Source organism: Arvicanthis niloticus, chromosome 13, assembly GCF_011762505.2.
Source record: "Arvicanthis niloticus isolate mArvNil1 chromosome 13, mArvNil1.pat.X, whole genome shotgun sequence".
Taxonomy (NCBI): Eukaryota; Metazoa; Chordata; class Mammalia; order Rodentia; family Muridae; genus Arvicanthis; species Arvicanthis niloticus.
The window spans coordinates 69221777-69246727 of NC_047670.1; the positions used below are offsets into that span (position 1 = coordinate 69221777).

Sequence of the window (24951 nt, forward strand, 5' to 3'; positions counted from 1 at the left end):
CTCGGATGTCATGACTAAGTGGCTCATAATTTATCCTCGATGTTATCTTTTAACTTTGCCTGATATTATTATAAGCCTGTTTTCACCTTCAATGCTTTTATGTAAGTTTCTGTTTTCTCTGGTGTCAGGTTATTTAAATAATTAATTTTCTTACTCTAATCAGTTAGCTATTTAATTCATGTAAATATTTATTGCTTTCCTAAGACCTGCTGTACACTGGTCGAAGGAGCTGCCCTGCCCTTTCACCTTTGCTGAACTGGCTTCACGGGAGAGTGGAACAGTGTGAGAAGCTGATTTAAATGTTGGCAGAGAGTTGTGTAGCATCACGGTATATTCTAAGTGTGATGACACAGCCAGGAGAGGGGTGACTTTTGCAGACAATGGCATAGGTTTCTTAGAGTTCAGGCTGAGTTATTAATCTCAGCATGAAGGTAGATGGTGGCACTCCAGACTCAGAGGACATGGGGCAGTGACAATAGGGATGTCACAGAATGACAGGGACTTGGAGGATTGATTTGCGGGTTGGACTGTAAAACGAAGGATGATGATAAGGGAGAAAGTGGCTTGCAGAGGGTCTCTGTGTCCTTGTGTACCCGTGAGGGCACAAACTATTATATTATTTGAGAAAATGCAAGCAGGTTTAAAGGGTTGCCTTTTAAAAATTAAACTTACATCTAAAACTTCACACACACATACACACTCACACACCACACACATATACACTCACACCACACACACACATACACACACACATACACACACACATACACACACATATACACACATACCACACATACACCACACACACACACACACACACACACACACACACACTATTTACATCATTTCCACCTCTCTCTATCCCTCCAGGGCCTCCTATGTCACTCTCAAATTCATGACTTCTTTTTGTCTAATTATTATTGTGACATACACATACACAAAACTCTCACACACACAGCATTCACACACGCACAAATACCTTTCAGTTTTCTCTGATGTGAAGTTATTTAAATAACGTGTGTGAGCAAATATATAAGTACCAGCTTTGGAGTCCATTCAGCGTTGCTTGCATGTATGTCTTTAGGGCTGACAACTTTATACTGGACAACCACTTAGTGGGTCCCTCAGTAGGGAAGACTAACTCTTTCTCTCTCATCAGTTATTAAATACCTGTAGCTTTTTGTCAAGGGGTGGGAATCCCACGAGACTTCTCCCACCCATGTTGTCATTGTTCAGGTCAAATTGTATTGTTGTGATTAATTGGGTGCAGCTTCCCTGTCATATATGGAAGACACAATCTTGCCACAGACTTTCTGGCTATCTGGCTCTTCCAGTCTTTCTGATCACTCTTCCACTATTTTTCCTAAGCCTTAGGTGTAGATACTGTGTTCTAGTATGAACCATGCATGAGGTTGGGCACCCCATGGTCAGGTGTTCTCTGCACTCTGACTAGAGGTCACTTTCTGGAATGCCTACCATCTGCTCTAAAAAGAAGCTCCTCTGATAAAGGGAGAGAGCCACACTCATCTGTGGGTGCAAAGAATAAGTATTTGGGACATAGTTAGGAATTATGTTGGCTTAAGAACATGGCAGTAGTAGGTTCTGCTCTGGGATTCATGACCTCACCAGTCACGGGTAGTTGACTAAGCTTACAGGACTATATAAGATCCTTTGGTTGAGTGGGCCTGAATTCCAAGTGGACGGCTGTTAAGTTACCCTTTCTACTTTTGTTTAGCATGAACATGTTGTCCTAGAAACATATTTTTTCCACCTGTAATATTAACCAAAATTCTGCGAAGGGAAAGTTTTTTTTCTTACTTGTAATGCTTTAAACTTGCTAAATATTTTTACATACAACCATTCATTAATGATTCCTGTAATATTCTACTAAGATGTTTGAATTGTCCCACCCTGAAAACTGGTAGTAGACATGATGTTAACTACTCAAAATTGGCTTACATTTGTGAATTCACTTTTTAAGTAGTTAAAGTAGTTAATGGCTACTTAATATGTATTAATTATATCTGGTTCAGTGTAATATTAGTATACACACAGACACACACACAAATATATATGATATAACATATATACATACATATATATATATATATATATATATATAATGATCTATAATAAGAAAATTCATGATTATCAAGGTTGAGTATTTTTTCCAGGCCATGGAGACATGAGGTAGATTGCTGAGTCAGTAGCTTTCCTTTTCTGTCATAAGTATTGAGATAATCCGTCTATAATAAGAAATGTGTTTTAAACTCAGTTTTGGAAGCTTTAGATATAACTAGTAAAGGCTTATGTTGTGGTAAACCACCATAGCAGGCATGTTTAATGGAGCCAGGTTGCTCATTTCATGGCCTGTTGTGCCCCTCCAAGGCATAACTCAGAGGTCCCAGTAGATACTACCTTGAAAAGGTTCCCTCACCCCCCAGGGGTGCTAGGGAATGGAGACCAAGCCTTCAACCTAAGGGCTTTGGAGGGACAGCACAGGCCCAAACCATAGTAATGTCAAAACTGGTTTCTAGTCTCATGACCCAGGCTCCTTCAGTAAGCCACATTTCTTCCCCAGAAGTCATCTTAATGGCCAAAACGAATCTACAAACAAGAAATATCCTAGGAAAACGGGAGACTATTTAATTTCATATTAGAAAGAATTATGAGCAGATCAATACTGGTGATGACAGGTAAGTTGAAGAGAATTGAGAGCCCTTCAGAAATCACTGTAGTGATTAGTTTCATGCTGAGGGTGGAGGAAGCGGGACTGGTGGTATAATAGTGTCTGCATCTCACACAGATGGAGTTCGCTGAATGCGCTGAGGTTTGGCAAGGAATGAAAGGAAGAATTGGTATGAAGTCTACACATCCAGGGTTGGTTTGCTCAATTAAAATTCAATGTGTATGTATGTTTTCTATATGGAAATAGGAGGGAATAGAAGGCGAAGGTTGGGGAGTTTGAGCTGGCAGGCTCTCAGTGAGCCTTGTTAGGATAGGTGCACTTTCAACCATCCATGGGTTCTCTGCTCAGCTGTCTGTGATATTTACAGCATGATCAAACTCATTTATCCCTAGTTTATAGCCTAGTTCTAGCCAGAAGGTTCCTCTATGTGTGTTGAGCTACAGCAAAGTCTTTCAGTAGTCAAAGCGAGAAATTTTGAGCAGCAATACAAAAGTGTGATTATTTGGACACTGATTGGCTAAGTGACTAAAAATTGTTAATCATTTTTAAATCTAAAATGATTTTAGATTTAAATCATTTTAAATCTAAACAGATTTAGAAAAGGCTTATACAATGATATATGTTTACTTTCTGGTGTGGTGATAGTTTTTTTTTTTTGTTGTTGTTGTTTTCCCCCCTCAATGAGTTAAAAATACTTAAAGCTTTTTTAAAAGTGTATCATTGTTTGACATAGAGTTGTGCTGTTGTAAGTTGTCAGAAGCCGTTTAGTAAAGGCTAAGGCCAGCAAGTAGCCTTCCTGGAGGTGGCCTACTCTTTTGCATGGACTAAGATGGGTGAGCTCTGAGAGGCAAGGTCCCAAAGAGACTTATCCCAGGATTGCTTCTTGCAGCTGATATGCCTTTCCTGCCATTATTAAATTAATATAATAATCTCTTGTCATTAGATCACCCTCTTGAGCAGATTTTCTGAAGATCAACATATAGATGAACTTTCATGAATTCATGCTGTTTAGATGAATTAATTATTTTATAGAATTCCTGATTTGAGTCAAATAATCTAAGAAAGTTTTAAGAGATGGTTCTAGTTGTTTTGTTAGACAGATGTAATAAAGTTAGAATCAAGAATTAAATGTGCCCACTGTTCATAATAGTAAGTTAAGGCTACGTAATAAGAAACAAAATGAGCTTTCACAATTACCCTAAAAAAGAGAAATAGGCTTGGGACAAATTTGTATTCAAGGAAAACCACTCATTCTAGGTCAGATCTGAGGATGAAGCCACAGGTATGCACATGATATGACAAGGACACATGAAACTTTTGCTTTGAACTTATAATGAGCTTACAGAATGAAACGCTGCTTGGAACTTAATATCAGCATCCTTTTGTGACTCCCATTTTGTGTACAATTTACCTATGATGTAATTTTCCAAGATCCCTTGTTTATAAAAATGCCAGAGAAAAGAAGATGATGGGGTTGGTTTGGGGAGCTCTGTTCTATCCTTCCATCCAAATGTGTATATGTCTGTCTATTTATATGTATGTATGTATATGAGTAAATATGTAAACATGAGTGAACACTTGTGGAGTTGATTGAGACAGGGGACTGGGCTTGGCCAAAGTATGTATTCATACATGAATGAATGAATGTGTACGTATCTGTGCGTATTTGCCTGGGTAAAGGATTTTAATTTTTTTCTTTGCTGTCTCTCTGGTTCACAAAGAGTTAACTAGCCTGACAAGTGAGGGGCTCCTGGCCCACTAGCCAGAGTGCTAGTGATAAATCTGCCCCTCCCCTTAAGCCACAGATGTTAATTCATCTGAAACCATAGGCTTCTGGCTTCATAATAAGGAAGAATCAAGGAGGAAGATTCAAGGGGAATAAATATAATTTATACTAAGCAACTTCTACTTTCACAATACCAAGTTTTGCCCCACTCTTTCTTGGCTATCTTCTAGAGAGAACCATTACTGGGGCAAGCTCCTGGCAGTAAGTCAACTCTTTATCCATGATTTACCTGTGTATCAAGCCCCCAATCATGTTTATGTTGCCCAAAAATGTCTGGTAGAGACAGCCATGACATTATGAATCCAGCTGGCCACAGATGGATCTGCAGTGAAGCATGAATCCATATTGGGTTGGTGATCTATGTTTACAGCCCCCCATTAAACTTTCAGAGACTCAACCCCTAAATCACCTGGCATTGACTACCCCCATTTAGTATAAATAATTGGTGGATGTGAACTGGAACTTTCATTGTTAGTGATCAGGACACTCACCTGTAAGAGCCATTCATTTTAGCGTCCTTTCACTGACTATTTAGCTCATTTTTGAGTCTATTTATTCTAGTCATTGAGCACCTAGGTTCTTGGATGTGATATAGTCTTAGCTGTTCTTGTTGCTGAGCTGTTAGGATAATTAATTACTCCCCTTTCCAAGAAGCTGTCTCTTGAAGTCTCCACATATTTGTAATGGGTTTGAGAGTTAAGCTCAAAGTTTGAAAAAATTGAAAAAAAAATGAAGGTAGATTCTAAGAGATTAACTCAGAAATTTTACCTGGAAGAGTGATGCATATGCAAGATTTTCAAGAGCTATTAATAGTGGAAATACTGGCCCAAGTCCACGTGATGTAGGATTGAAATAGCTAATTGTAGTGCCAAGCAAAGCTAAAATTATAATTGCCTTCCAGCAGTAAAAACTAATTTTGAATCTATGCCCAACAACTGAGTATGTGAAATTTCACAATTTCAGTTTCTACAGTGATCTTCCCTTTGGATAAAATTATTGAAGCAAGAAAAAAAAAATCAAAGAATTATGTGTTCTCTGGAACCCAACAGGGAAATGGGATTAAATGTCAATTGATGTGCAAGTTAATGAAGTAATCGTTGGCTGTTTTTCTGTCAGGTCTGCACACTTGTAACATATTTGTCAAAAGCAATAAAAATAAGACTAATCACTGGCCCTCATATATCACTGTTCCTCTTTAAATCTTCTGGCTATTTCATAAACAGCACTACTTCGTCTGTATTGTTACAGCAGGTAGGACCCACTGTATGCCCATAGCTACAGGGAAGTATAGGTACTATACCTCCCGTCATAGAGGACCCTAGGTACGTTGGGCAGTTGTCCCGCATTAAGGAGCTACAAATGCAGTTTAGAGAAAAGCAAACACACTCAGCACCTCCTTCTGTGTGCAAGTTCTCCATGATTCAACCTCATCTTGTTGATGTTTCTAAAGCTTAGTATACATAGACCTACCCATGACATATGAACATGAATATTCCATTTGTTATAAATTAAACAAATGTTTACTGATCATTTGCCTAATTTAGGCAGCCCTGTAGATGCTGGGATACCAGCAGTGAAGAAAATAGCTCAAACTTCTCCCTGTTTTCCCGGAGCTCATTATGTTTAAATATGTTTTTAATCTGGGCTTTCAGCCATATGGTCATATTTATCATTTATTCGTTTCTGAGTAACCAGCAGATGTCATATATACAATGTATACAGGATCTAGCTTATATTTGCTTTCTCAGAAGAGGCTTATACCTTTCTCTGTTGGAAGAATAAAACTGAAAGAATGTAATGCTGCCATAAAGGATATGGTGGGAGAGGTGAGGACTGATCTGCAAGTTCTCAAGGAAGAACTCTCCCCTCTCTCTCCATAGTCTCAGCCCAACCTTCCTAACATGGCAGCCTATTAACACGGTTCCTCATGTCGTGGTGACCCCCAGCTATAATATTATTTCCATTGTAACCTCATGGCTGAATTGTAACCTCATGGCTGATGTTTTGAATTGTAATGTATATAGCTGATATTTCCAATGGTCTTCAGAGACTCTATTGAAAGGACCATTCGACACTCTCCAAAGGGTCAGGACCCACATGGTGAGGACCACTGCTCTATCCATTCATGGGCTTGTATTCTTATCCACACTCTGTAATGAGTTGTGATCTATAATAGTCTCCTTAGCATATATTATAACAATATTTTTGACTTGACTTAGTCTTGTGGTTATTTCTCCTTAAGAAGTTCAGAGTGTGACAAAAGCCAGGAAAGGCAAAGCAGTGGCGTGTTGTGTCCTGTTCTGAATTCTTCCTTCCTCACCAGAATTATAGCTCTTTAAGTTTTCAATATTCTTGTTTCAGATGACAGGGCCTGTTCTGTGATCAGGCCATGCCAAGCTTTTCATTGCCTTGCATCTTGAATAAGCAAGTGTCTCCAGGGAAGATGCATACTTTTCTCCAATGTACTGCCCCAATTTCTTTAGTCTTCGATGTTTTATTAACATTTAAGCAGATTTTCGGGGGCTTGTTATTTTTATTTACACTTATTTTAGTTGTTCTTGGCTGGATCATTGATCTGTTACAAGTATATTCAGGCTATCTGCTAAAAACAAAATATGATGCATTCATACACACATGCACAACCACATACACACTCATGTGTACATGTACACACACACACACACACTCATGCACACAGTGCACTCTAGTGATTTTTAATTCATTGGTAAAATGTACAGGGAGTAAGATGTCATTGAGCATATTCATCAAAATGTCATTGAAAATGCTGGACAGTTCCCAAAGCTGATACTCCAAAGTGCATGGATTTCACTGTCTCAGAGCTATTCAGTGATGGTTGTGGTGCTGAACTGGGTGACAGCAAGGTCTGCTCACTTTGAAGCTTTCAGATAGAAGTACTCAGATCAGTGAGCCTACAACAGAGGGTGTTCAGTATGTGTGGTAGCTCTAAGTAGTGGTTAATGCTACTGTTGGCTTCTTACTCTGATTCATCAAGGGCCTTACATCTTCAGCATGCACAAAAGTATAAAGAAGATTTTCTTCATGTTTATATATCTCTATTAATACTTGCAGGACGATTATTAATATAGCATAATCGTTATGAGTCTATATGGGAGAGGCAGGAATATTTATATTCTAATCTTACTCATTTGTCACACGCTTACTTAGAACAAGTTGTAGAACTCTAGATGTGGTTCCCGGTATCTGTAAAACACAAGTAGTAAACCACATCACTGTATCTAGATGAAAATTGATGGACACACTGTACTCAAACTACACATTGTGAACACATAAGTTCTTTTAGTTACACTTCTTCATATAATATGGAAATCCAATCAGCAACTACAGTGTTTGCCGGAGAGTTCAACACATTTACTTAGAGTAGTGGTTTTTAACCTGTGGGTTTCTACCTCTTTGAGTGTTGGCTCCTTGCCAGCAGGTCCACTCGAGAGGAGAGAGGTTCCAGTTCCGCTGCCGGGTCTCTCCGGGTCTGAGCGGGATGGTGAGTGTCAAAAGAAACACCGTGAGCCGGGAGTCTTGTTGAAGTAGGAACTCAACTTTATTGCATCAGCCTCTCGCTTATATAAATTTGGAGGATTGGGAGGGGGATTTTTGGTGGGCTGAGATGACATAGTAGGTGGGGAAGGGTAACGGAGGGTATGAGGTGACTGACGGGGCCAATGGCAAAGATCTACATCAGCAACAGCTGGCCAGAGGCAGAGCCAAACAGGTCCTGTTGTCACTCCAATACAGAAGGGACTGAGATAGGTCTCAAAAAGCCACACTTAGGCTCTCCCACAAGGCTGCAGAAACTCGAGCCAGGCTTGGATTTGTCCACAAAGCCCAAACCAGGGCCAAAATGAGGCCCAACATTTGGGAGTCATATATAAGATATCCTGCATATCAGATATTTACATTATGATTTACAAGAGTAGCACAATTACAGTTATGAAGCAGCAATGAAAATAATGTTATGGTTGGGAGGACACCACAACATGAAGAACTGTGTTAAAGGGTCACAGCATGGTGAAGGTTAAGAACCACTGCCATAGACTTTCCAACAAAGGTGAATGAGATCTTCTGTAGAAAAAGAATTATTTTAAGAGTATAAAATTTTGTTCTTAAAAACTATTTAGATATCTTTTTTATTTTTAAAATAATGGAACTGTCTAAAAATAACTCCAGGAATAAAATAACCAAATTAAAGATGGTTTTCAATCCATCAGTTTTAAAAATGAACTTTACAATTTTCAGCAGATAAACAGCAAACATGTTATTATCTATCTGAGACTAATTCAAGAAGAAGCAGGTTTTTACCAATACTGTAAATTACATGGTATCATAATTTTTAGGAAAAGGAGCCAAATTGAGATTAAAATAATCAGGGTGAAAAACCTTACAGGTAAGAAAACTTGGGGAGAGAAACTTGATGCCCTGCCATCACTTATTTACTCACTTGACATTGACTGGCCCAGTTTCCCTAGAGACACGAGGAAATAATAATTAGTAAAAATTGTAACATGAGAAAGTAGAAAGGGCAATGCTTCCTTCAAGACAAATAGTCTTACTCCTGATGCTGCTGTACCATGACCATCCCTCTCTGAGTTGAAAAGAGTATGAATGGTGTTATTGCAAGCAAGTAAGGGTTAGTGATTCTTGTTATGCTTGCAGACTAGCATAACTGTCTCCTGAGAGGCTTCATCCAGCAGTGGATGGAGACGACAGAGAGACCCACATCCAAACATCGGGCGGTACTTGGGGAGTCTTTTGTGGAAGGGGGGATAGAAATGGATGAGCCAGAGAGATCAAGGACACCACAAGAAGACCAACAGAGTCAACTAGCCTGGGCCCATGGAGGCTCACAGAGACTGAACCACTCACCAAAGAGCATTCAGGAGCTGGACCTAGGTCCCCTACACATTCATAGCAAATGTGCAGCTCGGTCTTCATGTCGGTCCCCTAACAACTGGCTCATGGGCTCAGGTCTTTGACTCTCCTGCCTGCTTTTGGATCCTCTTCCCCTAACTGACTGCCTGGTTCAGCCTCAGTTGGAGAGGATGCACTTAGGCCTACTGTGACTGGATGTCCCAGGGTGGGGGTGGTACCCAACAGGGGTGGGGAGTGGGGGAGACTTCCCTTTCTCTCAGAAGAAGAGTGGGGGGATGGGGAAGATTTGTAAGGGTGGAAGTGGGAGGAAAAATAGGATGGGGCAGGGTGCATTTGGGATACAAAGTGAATAAATATATAAATTAAAATCAAAATGCAAAAATTGAGAAAAAAGAGTTAGCTGTATAAAACAGAAATGATGTATTAAACATTCTGATCATTGTTGTTTCCAGTAATGATTGAGGCCATGCACACTGAATCAAATGTGACCTTAGTTCACTGTGTAGATGTCTTTCTTAAAACTTGACAGGGTTCTGAGCAGTATCCTGGTGTGATACACCAAGGCCCTGTCCAGCACCTTTCCAGTGGTTCTAAGTTGACAAAACATGTCTTCCCTCTCAGGCTCCCCGTGTCAGGGATTGTCTCAGCTTTGCTCACACTTGAGTGAGCATGAAATGAAGCCTTTGCTGAAGATTTCTGTTCAAATGTTCAAAAGCTGATGTTGGTCTTCTTGCAGCTCAAGGGTGGACTGCATGCAGCAATGGCCAAATTCCCAATCAGTTTTCAAATCTAATCAAAACTGACCCAGATACCCTCCAAATGTTCCCTTGTCTTTGCAAACATATAAACAAATGAGAGATGATATCCAGGAAGCTATTAAGAGGGGAAAGAGTGTGCATCTGTGGCTGCACTGGGAAACTTTGACTAGACAGCTCTCTGACTGGGCAATGCCCTGTGTTTGTTCCCACAGAGCATATCTCATCACAGACTATATGGGCATCCGCAATGAAAGCTTCATGAAACTAGCTGCTGTGGGGACCTGGATGGGCGACTTCGTCACAGCCTGGATGGTAAGGAAAGCATAACTTCCCTCAGTCTGAACAAATGTCAAATGGAAGGTGTGTCTGTAATGTTGGAAGGATGTTGTGGGAAGAATTACTAACTGTTTTAAGAGCACACATTTGTAAGTATGTACCAGTGCTGAAAACTAATTGCTTATTTTTGTTCATAATGGATTTTGTAAGCATAGATTAATCTGGAGATTATATTTAATATCTGTAGCCCTCAGAAAGTGACCAATGCAACCCGAATCTATGTATGTACATATATATGCTTCTTAATGGAAAAATCCTCTCTATGAAATTCTGAACAATCTTTTGGCAGCTGTTGTCTTGACACACAGAGTTGCCAGGTAAGGGATGCAATGTGGTATGTCTCAGAAGGGCATCAGAAACGTCTCTAAATTTGTTTTCTTTCATGAACCAATGGCTCACTGGTATAATATAAATATAAGAGTTTTGATAGCTGTGGTTTTTAAACTTGAGGCTATCTTCTAAGAATTTCATATAAGAGCACTCTGGAATTGCACCAATGCTGTGTGTCCTCTCCCCATTCCGATTCCCCCATTGCCTCTGCTCAGATTGTCCTCTTGAGTGCCTGTCTTCTAGATTCATTATTGCTGTATGCACACAGCCTGCTGTTGACCACATGGACATGGGTAGAGAGCTGAGCACTTGAGGCTTGGGCAGCCTTTGACAGATTCTCCTTCAAAGGAGGTTGATGATGTTTCTGAGGATGGTATCTAAGGATGTCTTGATTTTTACTTGCATGTGCACAACCATAAACTTCTATCCCTCTCCAGCACACACAGACAAAATCAAATTCATTTAATAATGACTTGCTTTTAATGAGTGAAAATAGTGCTCAGAATAGGCTACTCACAGAGTGCAGGCTACGGCATAGCAAAAGCTGCATTTCCATTAGTAAAATCTATTTAGGAGGAGGTACACACATTGGAAAATAATGTAATTGAAATTTTGGGTGGTGTCTTTTGAGAAAATTCTACATTCATTGTGATTGTGACATTTAGCTCAACTCTGTGAAATAAAATAGAAGTGAGAACCAGATCAAGGTTTCAGAAACTAGGACTCTCTGACCTTGACACTCATGCTCTGACCTTCAAGAAATAAGATATAAACCCAATTTTCACATTTCTTGAATGGATTTCATAGTTTTCTATTTTTGTTATATGTTTTTTTTTTTTTTTATAAATATAAAATGTTTGGCCCTAGCTAGGGCTTAACATGCTGAAGTGTGTGGCAGATGTCAGAGCTTCGCCCTGGCTGTTGCATTGTTTGTCTGGGCCTACTCCACTGACTGAAGGGAAGGTCACTGAGCCAAACCTCATGCTGCCAGGACTTCTGGACCCTTGGTAGATCCCACCATGTCCCAGGCAGCCAGGTGCAGATTGTCTGGAGTTGTCCTGACACTACCAGTGCATAGTAGACAGGTGGTGGGGCCCACCACTTCCTGGTTTTGCTCTTGAAAAGCCAATGAAGGAGCAACAGGAGTAAAGACATAACAAAAATTGCTCTGCAGTTTGGAAGCTCATGCCGGCATTTAGTACTGAAGCCATTTGCTGCCTTTCTTGTGGTATCAGTTTGTCTATGGCCTGATTGTATCTAAGTCTCCAAACATTTCCTCACTGTGGTACTCCTCTCCATCTGGAGCGCTGCCTCTGTGGTGTTTGTTTGTTTGTTATTGTTGTTGCTAAGTCTACTCCTTAATCTCCTTCAAAGGAATGTGCATAGGGTAGCTTTGACATTTCATCCTTTCTGGTTGTGTTTCCAGTCCTGTACATGTCTGCTTTGTTACAGGCAAAGGTAAGAGGAACGCAAAGAATCAGCCCATGATGCTGTCTTTTTCTCAAGGTCTAATTCAGGCTCAAAGATGAATGTCTTCTCCTCAAAGCCTCGTATTTGTATATGTATAACCTAGCTCTTTCCTCTTCTATAGATCACTGCTTTATTAGAAAGCTAGAACAGAATGGAGAACGAAGAATAGTGTGTTTTAGTCATAACCACCCAATGTGAGCTTGAGTCCCATGGGCTGCCCCGCTCTTCCTTTCTGTAAACTGGGGTGGAGCGCCGGTTCTCTTTCTGCTTATGTTATATGAAACGGTGACCTTTCCCTACTAGACTCAGGCAGAAATGACAAAGTAAATGCAAGTTCCCGCTCTGTAGGCACAGCCACACAGGGAGGATTCCCAGAACGCAGTCTCGATTCCCTCTCCTATTCATTGACAGGCAGCAACTTTCCAATAAATATTTATATGCCTACATGTGTGTGCATTGATAACGCTTTAAAAAATAATATTTTTCCTCATGAGAGGAATCTCAGGTAGTTTTGACCTTCATGTGCATAGAATTCTCAGTATGGAATGAATATCAATGATGACAGTGACCTTCAGGGAAAAGCAGGTGACTTTTTACATTGACAATCACATATTAACTCTTAATGCATTTCTGTAGTGAAAGATTTCTCTTTCTGGAAATAATTCTCAGCTTTCCCATGGTTCATAAAGGCTATCCAGATCAATGTGATCTAAAGACAAGAGTCATCCCAGACACTCTGAAATACCCCTGGCCATCACATGACTGAGTGTCCAGCCCCGTCCTTGGCTTTGCAGTAGATCCTGTCTGAAGGACAAATGCATACAAAACCCTGTTATGCTTACCATTTTTTGTTGTTGTTAAATATTTGTTTTTAAATAAAAGAGATGTATAAAGTATCATTGTAATCAGCACTGGGCTACACTGTTGCCATTTTTAGGAGCAAAGAGTTGTATTCTGAACACATGTGTGTAAAGCAGAAACACTGTCTATCTTGAGCTACAGTTTCTTCATGTCTACTCCTTTGTCATCCAGGAGCTGATGGCTCCGACTTTCCATGTTCCACCTCCCCTAATGTTGAAAACAGGTGGGGTTCGGTGGACATCACCACCACCGGGCTGTTGCTTTTCACTTCCTACCAGAGGGAAGAGGCTCCTGCTGTCTTCAGCTAACCACTTCCATTCCCCAGCCCCTGGCATCTCTCCTCCCTCCTTGCTTTTATCTTCTAGCAGTTAATACTATGGTTCATGGCGGTGAGACGGTCGAGGTTCTGGTGAAGTAAGGAGGGGGGCACTAACACAGCGATAGGAAGAGATGCTCTGTGGAGACAGTTGTGCTAGCACTGATATGACAGTAGCATGTATTCTAAATGCTACCTGCTGTGTACATGCCTCGGCATGCATGGCCTGGGGTGGCTGTGGACATTCATTTACATGTGACAACACAGGAAAGATTCTTCTATGTAGTTACGTCACAGATACATTAGGTCATCTCTCTTAGGGTTTCCAATGCTGTGCGGAGACACCATGGTCAGGGCAAGTCTTATAAAAAAGAAAAGCATTTCATTGGGGCTGGCTTACAGGTTCAGAGGTTCAGTGCCTTATCATCATGGTGGGAAGCATGGAGACACACAGGCAGACATGGTGCTGGGGAAGTAGCTAAGAGTTCAGCATATGGATCTGCAGGCAGCAGGAAGGAAGTGAAACAAAACCTGGCTTAGGCATCTGAAACCTCAAAGCCCATCCCCAGGGACACATGTCCTCCTCCTCGGGCAAGGTCACGCCCACTCTGCCAAGGCCACACCCCCAATAGTGCTGTTCCTGATGGTCCTGTAGGGTTCATTTTTTTTCAATCCACCACACCATCTGTCACTTTACTTTTATTTCTGATGCTTCTTGTGTCACCTTGTATAGCAGCACTGTGTTTGATTTTAATACTATGCTTTCTTGAAAGTTTTTTAGAGCTCGAGGTCTTTATTCAATATCTACCTGAAGAAATGCCTCTTGGTTAGAAAAAAATGGAGCGTCTGAAATTAGACTACTTTGAGAAATAAAAGTATTAAATTTCCTTAGTGGTATCTGTTGCAGCTTGAGCAAGAATATGATTTTACGAGAAAAAAAAGTGGTTTTATTTCTTTATCGTCATTTGAGAATTTCATACATATACAGTATGCATTGTACAGCCAGTCTGCTCATTTCGTTCCCTTGAGTTCCTCCCCTATTTCCCCAGCACTAACTTCATGTGCTGTTTTTTTTTAAACAAAACAAAACAAAACAAAAATAAAGCAAGGAACTTGGCATCCCGGAGGAAAACTGACATTCTCTCCCGAGCAGCCGCCCGCTGCCGATGTCTTGACTCAGGGTGGATTCGTGACATCCTCCCCCATCCACGCTGGGATTTTGGTTGACTTGATCCTGTGCAGGCCTTTGCATGCAGTTCCATGCACTGAGGATTCATGTGGACAATGGCGCAGGGCATATTCTTTTTACTTCAGACATCTATTATCTTCAGGTCGTAGAATCTCCCTGCCCTCCTTGCCACTGTGATCCCTGAGCCTTGCAGGGTGGCAGAGTGTGACATAGATGCCTTGTCTAGAGCTGAGCACTCCATGGCTTCTTAAGCATGTCACCTGTTGTAATGTGTTAATCACCTGTGTTAATCACCTGCTGCAAAAAGAAGCTCCTCTGCTGGGAATGAGAGGGGCACTGATCTCTGAGAATAAAGGTTAGAACTTAGGGGCGGTTTCATCCTTCATCCCTCTAGCAATCATTTGATTATGCTCTCCCCAGTGGTCCTGTCTTGCTGGACCACTCTGTGCAGCATCACAGTTGGGTAAGGCTGTTTGTTATCTTTCTCCTTTAGTAGTTCTTGGGGAAACTTCCAGCACCATGAAGGTGAGTTAGCCAGGATGTTATTTAGGAACAGTTTATTCCTCTATATATTACCTGTGCTTGCTTCACATATAAATATCCTGTTGGCTATCTGCATATTTAAATGTCAGTTGCTACCTTCTTGACTGTCACGTATTTTCTATTTTTCGGGAATCAGAATTTCATAATAACAGACCACACATTTTATCGATCAATTATTAATGAATAATTAATTACAATTAAATATGATTAATTGATAAAATATTTATGTATTTTGTACTTTTTTGAAACTGAATTTCATAATAAACCACATGTTTTAATTATCAGTTGTTAATGAATAATTGATTAAAATGAAATATTGATAATATTATTAATTAATAACAATATTTCGAAAAGCTGTATCTATCTACACAGAAGGTGTCAACACTGCCTAACTCAACTAGAAGCTTCTTGAGGGAGCAGATAATACCAGTGTGTTCTCAGCTTTGTTCCTAGCACTCATCAGGAAACCAGGCATCAAATAGGTACTAAAGAAATATTCACCGAAGCCCAGGGAACGTTGGAGAACAAGGGGTGGAAAGGATGTAAGAGCCAGAGAATGTGGGAAAGTGTTGGGAAATGCTGTCCTCCAGATATGTCATGGTTGTATGTCATGAACTAAACAGTTGTTGTCCCTTGGCACAAGTTCAAAGCTGTTAAAAATTGTAGCACGTAGTGGATAGGAGCTTCCGTGAACCACGTCTGGCTGGGGAGCTACTGGGCACATAGAGTCACTTTGCCACCTTTCATCGAGGATGTGGACAGTGATGAGTTGTCCATGCCTCAATGGATGACTCCACAGCTGTGCAGTTAGAGGTGTTGCTGGTTAGACGAGAGAGAGAGAGAGAGAGAGAGAGAGAGAGAGAGAGAGAGAGAGAGAGAGAGAACAAGAGTTTGAGAGGGAGTTGTTTGGGGGAAACTCAGGGGAGTTGGAGACAGACAGTGGGATGTAGACATGAGCAACATACAAAGTGTGTATGGAGTCCTATCCCTGTCCAGTGAGCCATGTGCATTTCATAGCTACTGGTGAGGAAAAGTCAGCTTTCTTCACTGGAGTGGCACTGGGCAGGCTCCATGCTCAGAAATAGTCAGACAACACAAAAGGGACTCCATATTTTGTTTTGGTCTTTAAAAAAAGTGACATGAAGTTGGGTGGATAGGAAGATGGAAGAGGATCTGGGAGGAGCTGGGGAGAAGAATGAATATGATTAAAGTATATACAATATTGTTTATAATATTCAATACAAATTCTCCAAGAATAAATAAAACATTTTAAAAATGAAAAGCAAGTTGTCTTATATACCTGTTTGAAATTTTCAAAGAAAAATATTTTTAAAAGAAGTGTTTTTTTTTTTTTTAACCAGGCATGATGATACAAACCTATGTTATAATACTTTGGAGGTAGAAGCAGGAGGCGTCTGCTTATGGTCATCTTCTGCTGCAGGGCAAGTTTCAGGCGAGCCTGGGTTACATAAAAAAGTATTTTCTAAGGAGAAGATAGTCGTAAGAGAGCATAGTACTATTTTGCTTCACCCTTTTTCCTGGCTCAGTTCTGTAACTTAACCCTACAGTGGTGGTTCTAGAATGCTGGGGGAAGCAAGGAAGGTCAGCTACACTGGTCCAGGCTGTGCACTTGCTCATGCTAAAATATTTCCATTGCTATGAAGGAACGTGCTTGTGACTAGCCATGAAGTAACAGATCGTTAATGGAATTCTTACTGGATGGTGACGTGAAGGGCAAGTATACAAAGCAAAAGCTGAGTCACACAGCCTCCCCACAGCCTCCCCTCAGTGGTCATTTTTGTTGGTCTATGGCCCTGCTCCCAGCTGTGGGGAGAAGGCAGAGGGATTGAGATCGGTTTCCTAAGTCACTTGAGCAAGGAAAGGATTGGTTAAGCATCACTGGAGGCATAGATCTGAAAGTCGCTCAACACTTGATGGTTTCTTATTCTCCTTCTGGGTTAACATTTAGAGAACAGAACATATCTGAAGTGTTTGAAAATAGAAGTCTGCCTTTTTTTTCAATTTAAATATAGAAACCATAACATTTATAATTACACACATATATAAATCTAAAATGTAAGCTTTTTAAAGTTGTATATGCTTGTTACATGCTAAAGAAGGAAAGAATGAAGGAATGTTTGATCTTCATTTCAGCAAAGTAAGAAATATCTTTGGCTATTTTTTGTTTTCTTAAATAGGGGCAGGAGAGGTAAGTTCATGCTTAAGAGCACTGACTGCTCTTTCAGAGGACCTGGGTTCAATTCCCAGCATCCACATGGTGTCTCACAACCATCTATACGTCCAGTCCCAGGGGATCTGATAACCTCTTCTGACCTCCTTGAGGATTACATGTATGTGGTACACAGACACACATGTAGGCAAAACATTCACATACATAAATGAAAAAAATCTGATATATTACTGCATCTTAGACTGTTCTAAAAGAGCCAAATTTATCAATGAACGATAACTGGAAAATAACCAACCTCAAATCTAGCTTGTTATTCTGCCTGAAACTGATCTTGACAATTTGTATTGTGATAGATGCACGGTTTCTAATTATTTCTCTTTCACTGATTTCTCAAAATGACAAAATAAAGAGCATAATTGAATTTGATTTACTGCTTGAAATAAAGCAGCAGTTACGATTTACTGGGTTTTATACTAGAAATTAACTTAAACTCTGAACCACAGATTAGAAGAATAGAATTAACAAAGCCAGTGGACAAGCTGAGTTGACAAGCAGAAGGTTGTAGGCCAGATGTTTAACCACTGGATGCCGGTCCCAGGAGCAGCTGGTCCTGCGGACATTCACCTGCATATTCCACTTGGCTTTCTCCACCCAGACAGTGGCATTAGTTCATAGCATCAGTGACCTTCCTGACAACACCACATTTGGGACAATTTGTATGTTGCATTTCATTATTTTGCTCATCTAAGGTGGAAACTGGGTTGAACATTTAATTATGCTATGTGCCACTAGGGGACATCATATCAGGGAAATTGAGGGTACATGATTTATGGAGTGCTACCTACTCTATAGTTGGCTGCATGAATCTGGGAAAGCAGGGCCTAAAAATGAGACAGACTAAAGTATCATGCAATAGCCCACTTTATTCAGAGCATCAGACAGTTTATACTCTGAGAGTAAAGAGGAGTCACCTGAGTAAAATGTATAATCACAAGGACAAAGTAAGGCAAAAACATGTTTTCTATAGAGGTGAATAAACAAATAATAGCTGTGATGAACAGTCCAAAGTGAACCCACTCCTATCTGCTATATCTGGGAGGGGCAAAACAGCACACCCCAAGAACAGTTTTGTTTTTAAAGCTTTTGAAGAAACTGAGGTCATAAGACTCTTGTTTTTGTTTTCTTTGAGTATTCTTATAAGCACACAGAATTCTCACATAATTGAGAAAGTTATCTTCATGGGAAATCAGAGGAACAGGAGGGAGAAAGGAAAGAAGCAGAGATGTGGTCATGTGCTTTCATAGAGGCCTGCTAGGAGTCTGCCATGCCCTGGATAGGAAGATCCAGACAGAGAGCCAGCATAGACCACCATCTAGATATACCTGGGGACACAAAGGTCTCTGGTGCCAACATTTTCAATCAAAATAATGCAGCAACACTTAAATCCTCCAAATGCGGACAGTTTGATCATTTGATGGAACTAAAGAGTATGCAAAAGCAATTATGTTTTATATTTTTTTCTATTCTTTAGAAGTTACCGGTGTGGTCATTTTGCTTTAGTGTATTTAAATATTTTAATGTCACTAAAATATTTTAGCTTTGTGTTTCATATTTCTTAAAAAAAAGTTCTCACTAAAGAACTGATAAGCCAGGAGGGTCTAACTTCAGATAATATCACAGATAGATCAAGAGCCTTTTAGTTTTCAGGACAGTTGGATTTGGAAAAGCATATATAGAATATGACATTTAAGAAAGGATTTCTTAATTTAAGAAGTGTGATATAATGTCTAGATGTTTAATAATAGAAGCAGGGAGGAGTGCAGCTTTTGGTATCAGTCTTGTAACATTAACGACTCCCCCCAAATGTAAAAAAATAAATTCATTGTATGTAGTAAGTGCTTTATATTTAATTATATTCATTTGCTAAAAGTGTATGAACATTCTGTACTAAAGACACAGAAGCCACTTGGGAAGTGACATTGGGTTAAAGCACAGTGAACTTGAGAAACACAGGACATTTCTTATAGACAGACGTTGCCACCACAGCCAGCTTATTCTGTCATTTGTCTGTTTGTTTGCTTTCCCAGTCCCGGCTCTGTTTTAGATTCTTTAGTTCTATTATACCTTATTCATCCTCGGGACACATGCCCCTTTGTCCACACATTCTCGACGACTTTCCTGCCATAATGTTCTGTGCTTGTTAAAGTACCATTTGTCCATCATTCACCTGGAAGAGTTTGATTAATTGTCAGGAGGCATTGCTATCTGAATTGTCATGAATGGGGTCCAGTTGTTGGTGTTGGCACAGGTTAGCATGATTACACAGAAGACTCTTTGGGATGCTTAAGGATAAATGAGGTCCTTTCTCTTCATGTCTCTAACCTTTAACCTTCTACCTAGGATTCTGTAAGCCAGGCATCACTTCACGCATGTCATTTGATAGTTGAAATAGTGCTTATCCACGCTGATTTGTATTAATATAGCTATGTTACATATGTTCAAAATAACATGTACACACGAATATGCTAATACATACACACATAAAATAAGGTTTACATGTAACCATATTATGCAAATACTGAGATAATTGTGTGTTATTACATGCCCCATACATATTAATAGAAAGCCAGATATGTTAGATACTATATCACATATGCTATTTTACATATATACACATAAATACATATTTGTAAGTACTTTGAATAACAGGACATGTTGAACAAAAGGGAAAAGAAATGAGTGGAATGATCCATTACTCAGAATACTAAAAAAGTCCTCTTCTTCCTCTCTCTCTTCCTCCTGCATTTCCTCTTCTTCCTCTTCCTCTTCCTCCTCATCTTCTTCCTCCTCTTCTTTCTTCATCTTCCTTCCCACCTCCCCATTCTTCCTTTTTTCTTTCTCCCTTCTCCTCTTCTTCCTTCTGTTCTTCTTTTTAAATAACCCTAAGCAAATGGTGAGATAAGAAGTGTGTCATATCCTTCCTCAGTGTCACATTTGAATGCAGGCAGGATGGTTCCAGATTTTGAATGAGTTCAACTGCTATACTACCCTAATTTGGGAGAGGATGGTATTTTGTGGGAGACTTGAATACAACGTGAGATAATGCAGTAACATTTGATTTGATTTTTTTCTGCTCTCTTGTCCATTAAATTGGTTGGATTTTATCATCAACTAGACAGAGCAGATTGTGTATCTCTCTGGGCTCAAGGTGATGCTACTATAGCATCTCGTCAAACTGTTACTCTTCATAGTGTGCAATTCAGCTGTTACTCTAGTTCCCTTTGACAAATGTAGGTGGTGCATGTTACTGTTAATATTTAGTAAATGGGGCTGTGCAGCCTGACCATCTAAGCGGCGGTGGCTCTGTCTAGCTCAAGCTGCCATGCTCCATGGCCTGAAGCCAAGCTCTCCACAGCTGGAAGTGGCCAGAGACCATGGGTGTGCCACAGCTAGAAACAGCCAGCTAGAAACACTGGCCGTGGCACCCACGAGATGGCTCTGCCAATCTTCCATGCTGTCTCCACAAGGCTGTGCTAAGCCCAGACCATCCCACCATCCACACGGTACCCGGTAGAAATGAGACTCTAATATTTAAAGATTATCCAATAGCTTTATATATTTGGTAATGCTCAAATAACAAGAAGCTCACACAATTAGAAGTGTTACCCAATACCTAATCTAGATATATCAACTACCTTAGGCTGCTGGAGACATTCGTACATCTGCCACCATTTTCTCTTCTCTCTCCTCTTTCTTTTTCCTAGCTCCTCCTCTTCCTTTTTCTTACTCCTCCCACATTACCTCCTCCCAAAATACCGAGTTTAATTAGTGGGAAATATACTGCTACAGGTGCAAAGTATATTTCACCTAGAACCGGAAGGGAGTTAAGGTTTTATATGGACTAACTTTGTTTAAGATAGATGCTATAGTTCCTAGGTATTTAAATGCTAAGTGTTTTTGTTTATGTGAAATTGCTATCCTTTAGCAGTTGTTTCCCCCAAGGATTTGGGGCATACTAAAGATTTTTATGCTCATAAAATATGCTGCACTTGTGGTTAAATGTTCTATAAACATCAAAAAGAAATTTATAGCAATGAAGTACTTTGTGCTTAGGTTTTGTTGTTATTGCCTTATAAAAGCCATTACATCAGGTTGCAAGCGTATTTGAATGAATTATGAGAAGAACTGCTTAAGAGAGTTCTCTCTCTCTTTCTCCCATCTCTTGCTTTTATCCCTTCTTCCCCTCCTCTCTTTCTTCCCTTCCCCCTCTCTCCTCCTCCTTTTTGTCTTCTGCCTCCTTCTGTATTTGGTGCTAGCATTCAAACCTAGAGACCCAACCAAGCCAAGTAAGCCAAGTTAAATGTATCACCATTGAGCCATATCTATAGCCATAAGGAAGAGTTCATTAAAATTACACACATAATAACCTTCTGGTCTTATTTGTCTGAAAGCTGATAGAAAATAATGAACTAACTTTTTCCCCTGGCTGCTGAAATATACTAAGGTTTATTCTAGACCCTGGTCCAATGCCCTATTCTTCTGTAGTCTACCGAGTGGCTCTGTGAGGCACTTAAGTCTCTTTGAGCCCAATGACTAATTATGACGAGGAGTCATAATTACTTACTAGTCTAGTGCAACATCAAATAAACACTGCTATCATCTTTGAAGATATCAATTAAAACCGAAGATAAAGTCCACTTCCATCATTTCTCTGATGCCTAGACCTGAGCCAAAAGGAAGGTTAGCATACTGTGTGTGCCAATTAAACAGTTCCAAATTGTTCTTGCTTTGACACCTGACCAGAGAATATATATATATATATATATATATATATATATATATATATATAATATGTAATGATACCTAGATTAACTATACGCTTGACATGAAACTGGAGAGAAGCCATCATTTTCATTGAAAAGAACAGTATGTCCCTTACAAGTTTTAAAATACATTATAAAAGATAAAGTGAACCTGTAACTACAGAACAACAATGGAAGGCTATAATTCTAGAGATCTGAACACTTTTTGCCTGATGTATGTTATACTTATCCCAATTTCTCTTGGCAGTAAGGATGATAAAATCAACAGAAAAGTTTTTTGGCAGCATGTGTATAGATTTTTAAAACATGAAAAATTAAAAATGAATAAAAGTTAGCAACAAACCACTTTTAGCTCAGTTAGATTATTGATATTTGTAGTTAATTTTGACTATATAGAAACTTTTTTTAAAAAAAAAACTTATTTTTGGAACCTATACTACCTGAGTGTCAGAGTCTCTGTTGCTCATCCTGCTTTTCTGAAACTACTGATGTTCTCTGATGAATGAACTCCGACCTCAAGCACCCATGAGACTCAGCTAGGACTTAGTCCACAGAGTAGAAAGGAATCCATGTTTAATATATTTCTTGGCATTATCTCTGATATCATATGTGGACCCTACTCAATATATATATTTTCATGCTGTAAGATTATATATATGTATATATATATATATATATATATATATGTGTGTGTGTGTGTGTGTATATATATGTATATGTATATATATGTGTGTATATATATACACACATATATATATACATATATATGTATATATATGAAACTCATATATATGAAACTACTCATATATATGAAACTTATCAAATATATCATCTCTGCATAACTTTTAGATATATCAGATTTTCATGCTGTAAGATTATAAACTGTTAGTATTCTAAAACTTTATTGAGTGTCTCTCATTCATCACATTATCCCCTCAACAAGCACTGAATGCATATGTGTGGAATTCCACTAAAGAATGAGTGGGCAAGCATTGTATTGCACTGAATAGGTGACATATATCCAAGCAAGTCTCTTGTGGGACTTCTGGTTAGGAGAAGTTTACTGTCCTGCAGGGCTGTGTTCTGTTCAAGCCATCCTTTATGAATCCCAGTCCTTAATCTGTTGTAACAATTTAATAAGTAACAGTGGCTTCCTAGGATGAACAGTAATTTCCAGAGTTGCAGGTTCAGTTGTCATCTAGGCCAGGCAGATCTAGTAAAAGTGAAACGTGCTATAAGGTAGAAGTGGAGCTGCTATTGGATCATATTCCCTGCAAATAAACATTAAACTTAGTGCAACACCCAAATACCATTACTGCTAAGTATGATCTAATGTTAGCATAGTTCTGGCCACCAGCTATTCTACCTATGAGTATTTTTGGTCCCCCAAATCTCCAACTTTGATGACCTGACTAAAACTATCTGTACCAACAAATACCTCATCTTCAATGGAATTCTTTCCTTGACCCATCCTGGCTCACTTCTAAAAATTTATTTATTTATGCATTTTTTATCATGTGTTAGTATGCATGTATGCATGCCACATGTGTGGCTGGTGCCCTTGGAGGTCAGAGGAGGCTGTCACATCCCTTGGAACTGGAGTCACAGATGAGTCACATTGTAGTCACATTGCTGGGAACTAAACTCAGGTCTTCTAAAGATGTAGCAATTTCTTCGACCTCTGAGTGATCTCATCCTCCTCCCAGTCTGTTTCTTGTTGGATCCACAGTACCTTCATAGATGTGTCTGCCTGCTCTTCCATCATGGGGCCTGCAGGTTGCTTGTCCCTCTTGCCCTGTCCACAGAAGCTGCTAGTTTGGGATGGCTGCCATGCAGGGGACAGATAGGATTCTAGGAAACATGATGCATGCAGGAGAAGTTGCAGTTACTGGATACCCTTGTAAAGTACCAGTAGAGGGCCTCTAGGATGATGGTTGCTTTATGTAGCTCTACACTCCCAAGACTTCATAGTCTTCATGGCATGGATGCTGGACATTCACTAGTCTATTTCTTCCAGGTTGGTATTCCAGATTTAGGTCCCATCAAATCCTCCTTTGGAAGCTGTTCATAGTAGCTGCATTAGTTACTTTCTGTTCCTGTGATAAAACACTATGACCAATGCAACTTACAGATGGAAAGGTTTAATTGGGCTCATAGTTCCAGAGGGGATGAGTCCATCATGGCAGCAAGGAGTGGGAGCAGACAGCGAGGGTGATGCCGTGAGCAGGATGCCGATAGCTGATATCCCTTACAGTAAGCACAAAGCTTACTGTAAATGATACAAGTCTTAAAACTCTCTAAACTCCTCATCCCCACCCCAGTGACATACATCCTCTAACGAGGCCACACCTCCTAACCCTTCCCACTGACTGGGAACTCCATATTGGTTTGAATTTGTTCATTAAGTTAGAAACTGATCCTTGACAGGAATATTCGAAGAACCGTGAACCGTGTGGGGGACAAGGGGGCGTTACTTTGGACCATCTGTTATACTGCATAAAAAGTGTTCTTCGTCAACAGGGTTAGTCCTGTCTAAGCCAGTACAATTCAGGGGAGACAGGAACTGGGAACTCTTATACTGCTTAGCACTTCTTACAAACATAGATGGCTCAAGTAGGCAAAAATCACGTTCATAATAACACTTACTGGAGTGTTAATGAAATGCATGTTTTTGTGGCCAGGTTGGTTGTTGCCAGCATGGGCACAGAGAAGCCTCAAGCTCCTGCTGTACTTACTGACTGACTAGCTAGCTTT

The 24951-nt window shown here is 39.9% G+C and overlaps 1 protein-coding gene across 3 annotated transcripts in view; it reads left to right on the forward strand.

Moving 5' to 3' along the window:
• Tmem117 (transmembrane protein 117) overlaps positions 1 to 24951 on the forward strand; it is a 467221-nt gene that overhangs the window by 245060 nt on the left and 197210 nt on the right. For all 3 annotated transcript variants that reach the window (XM_076911950.1, XM_076911951.1, XM_034517349.2), the window contains exon 4: positions 10351 to 10450. In XM_076911950.1, coding sequence (XP_076768065.1) covers positions 10351 to 10450 — 100 coding nt within the window. The remainder of the gene's footprint in view (positions 1 to 10350; positions 10451 to 24951) is intronic.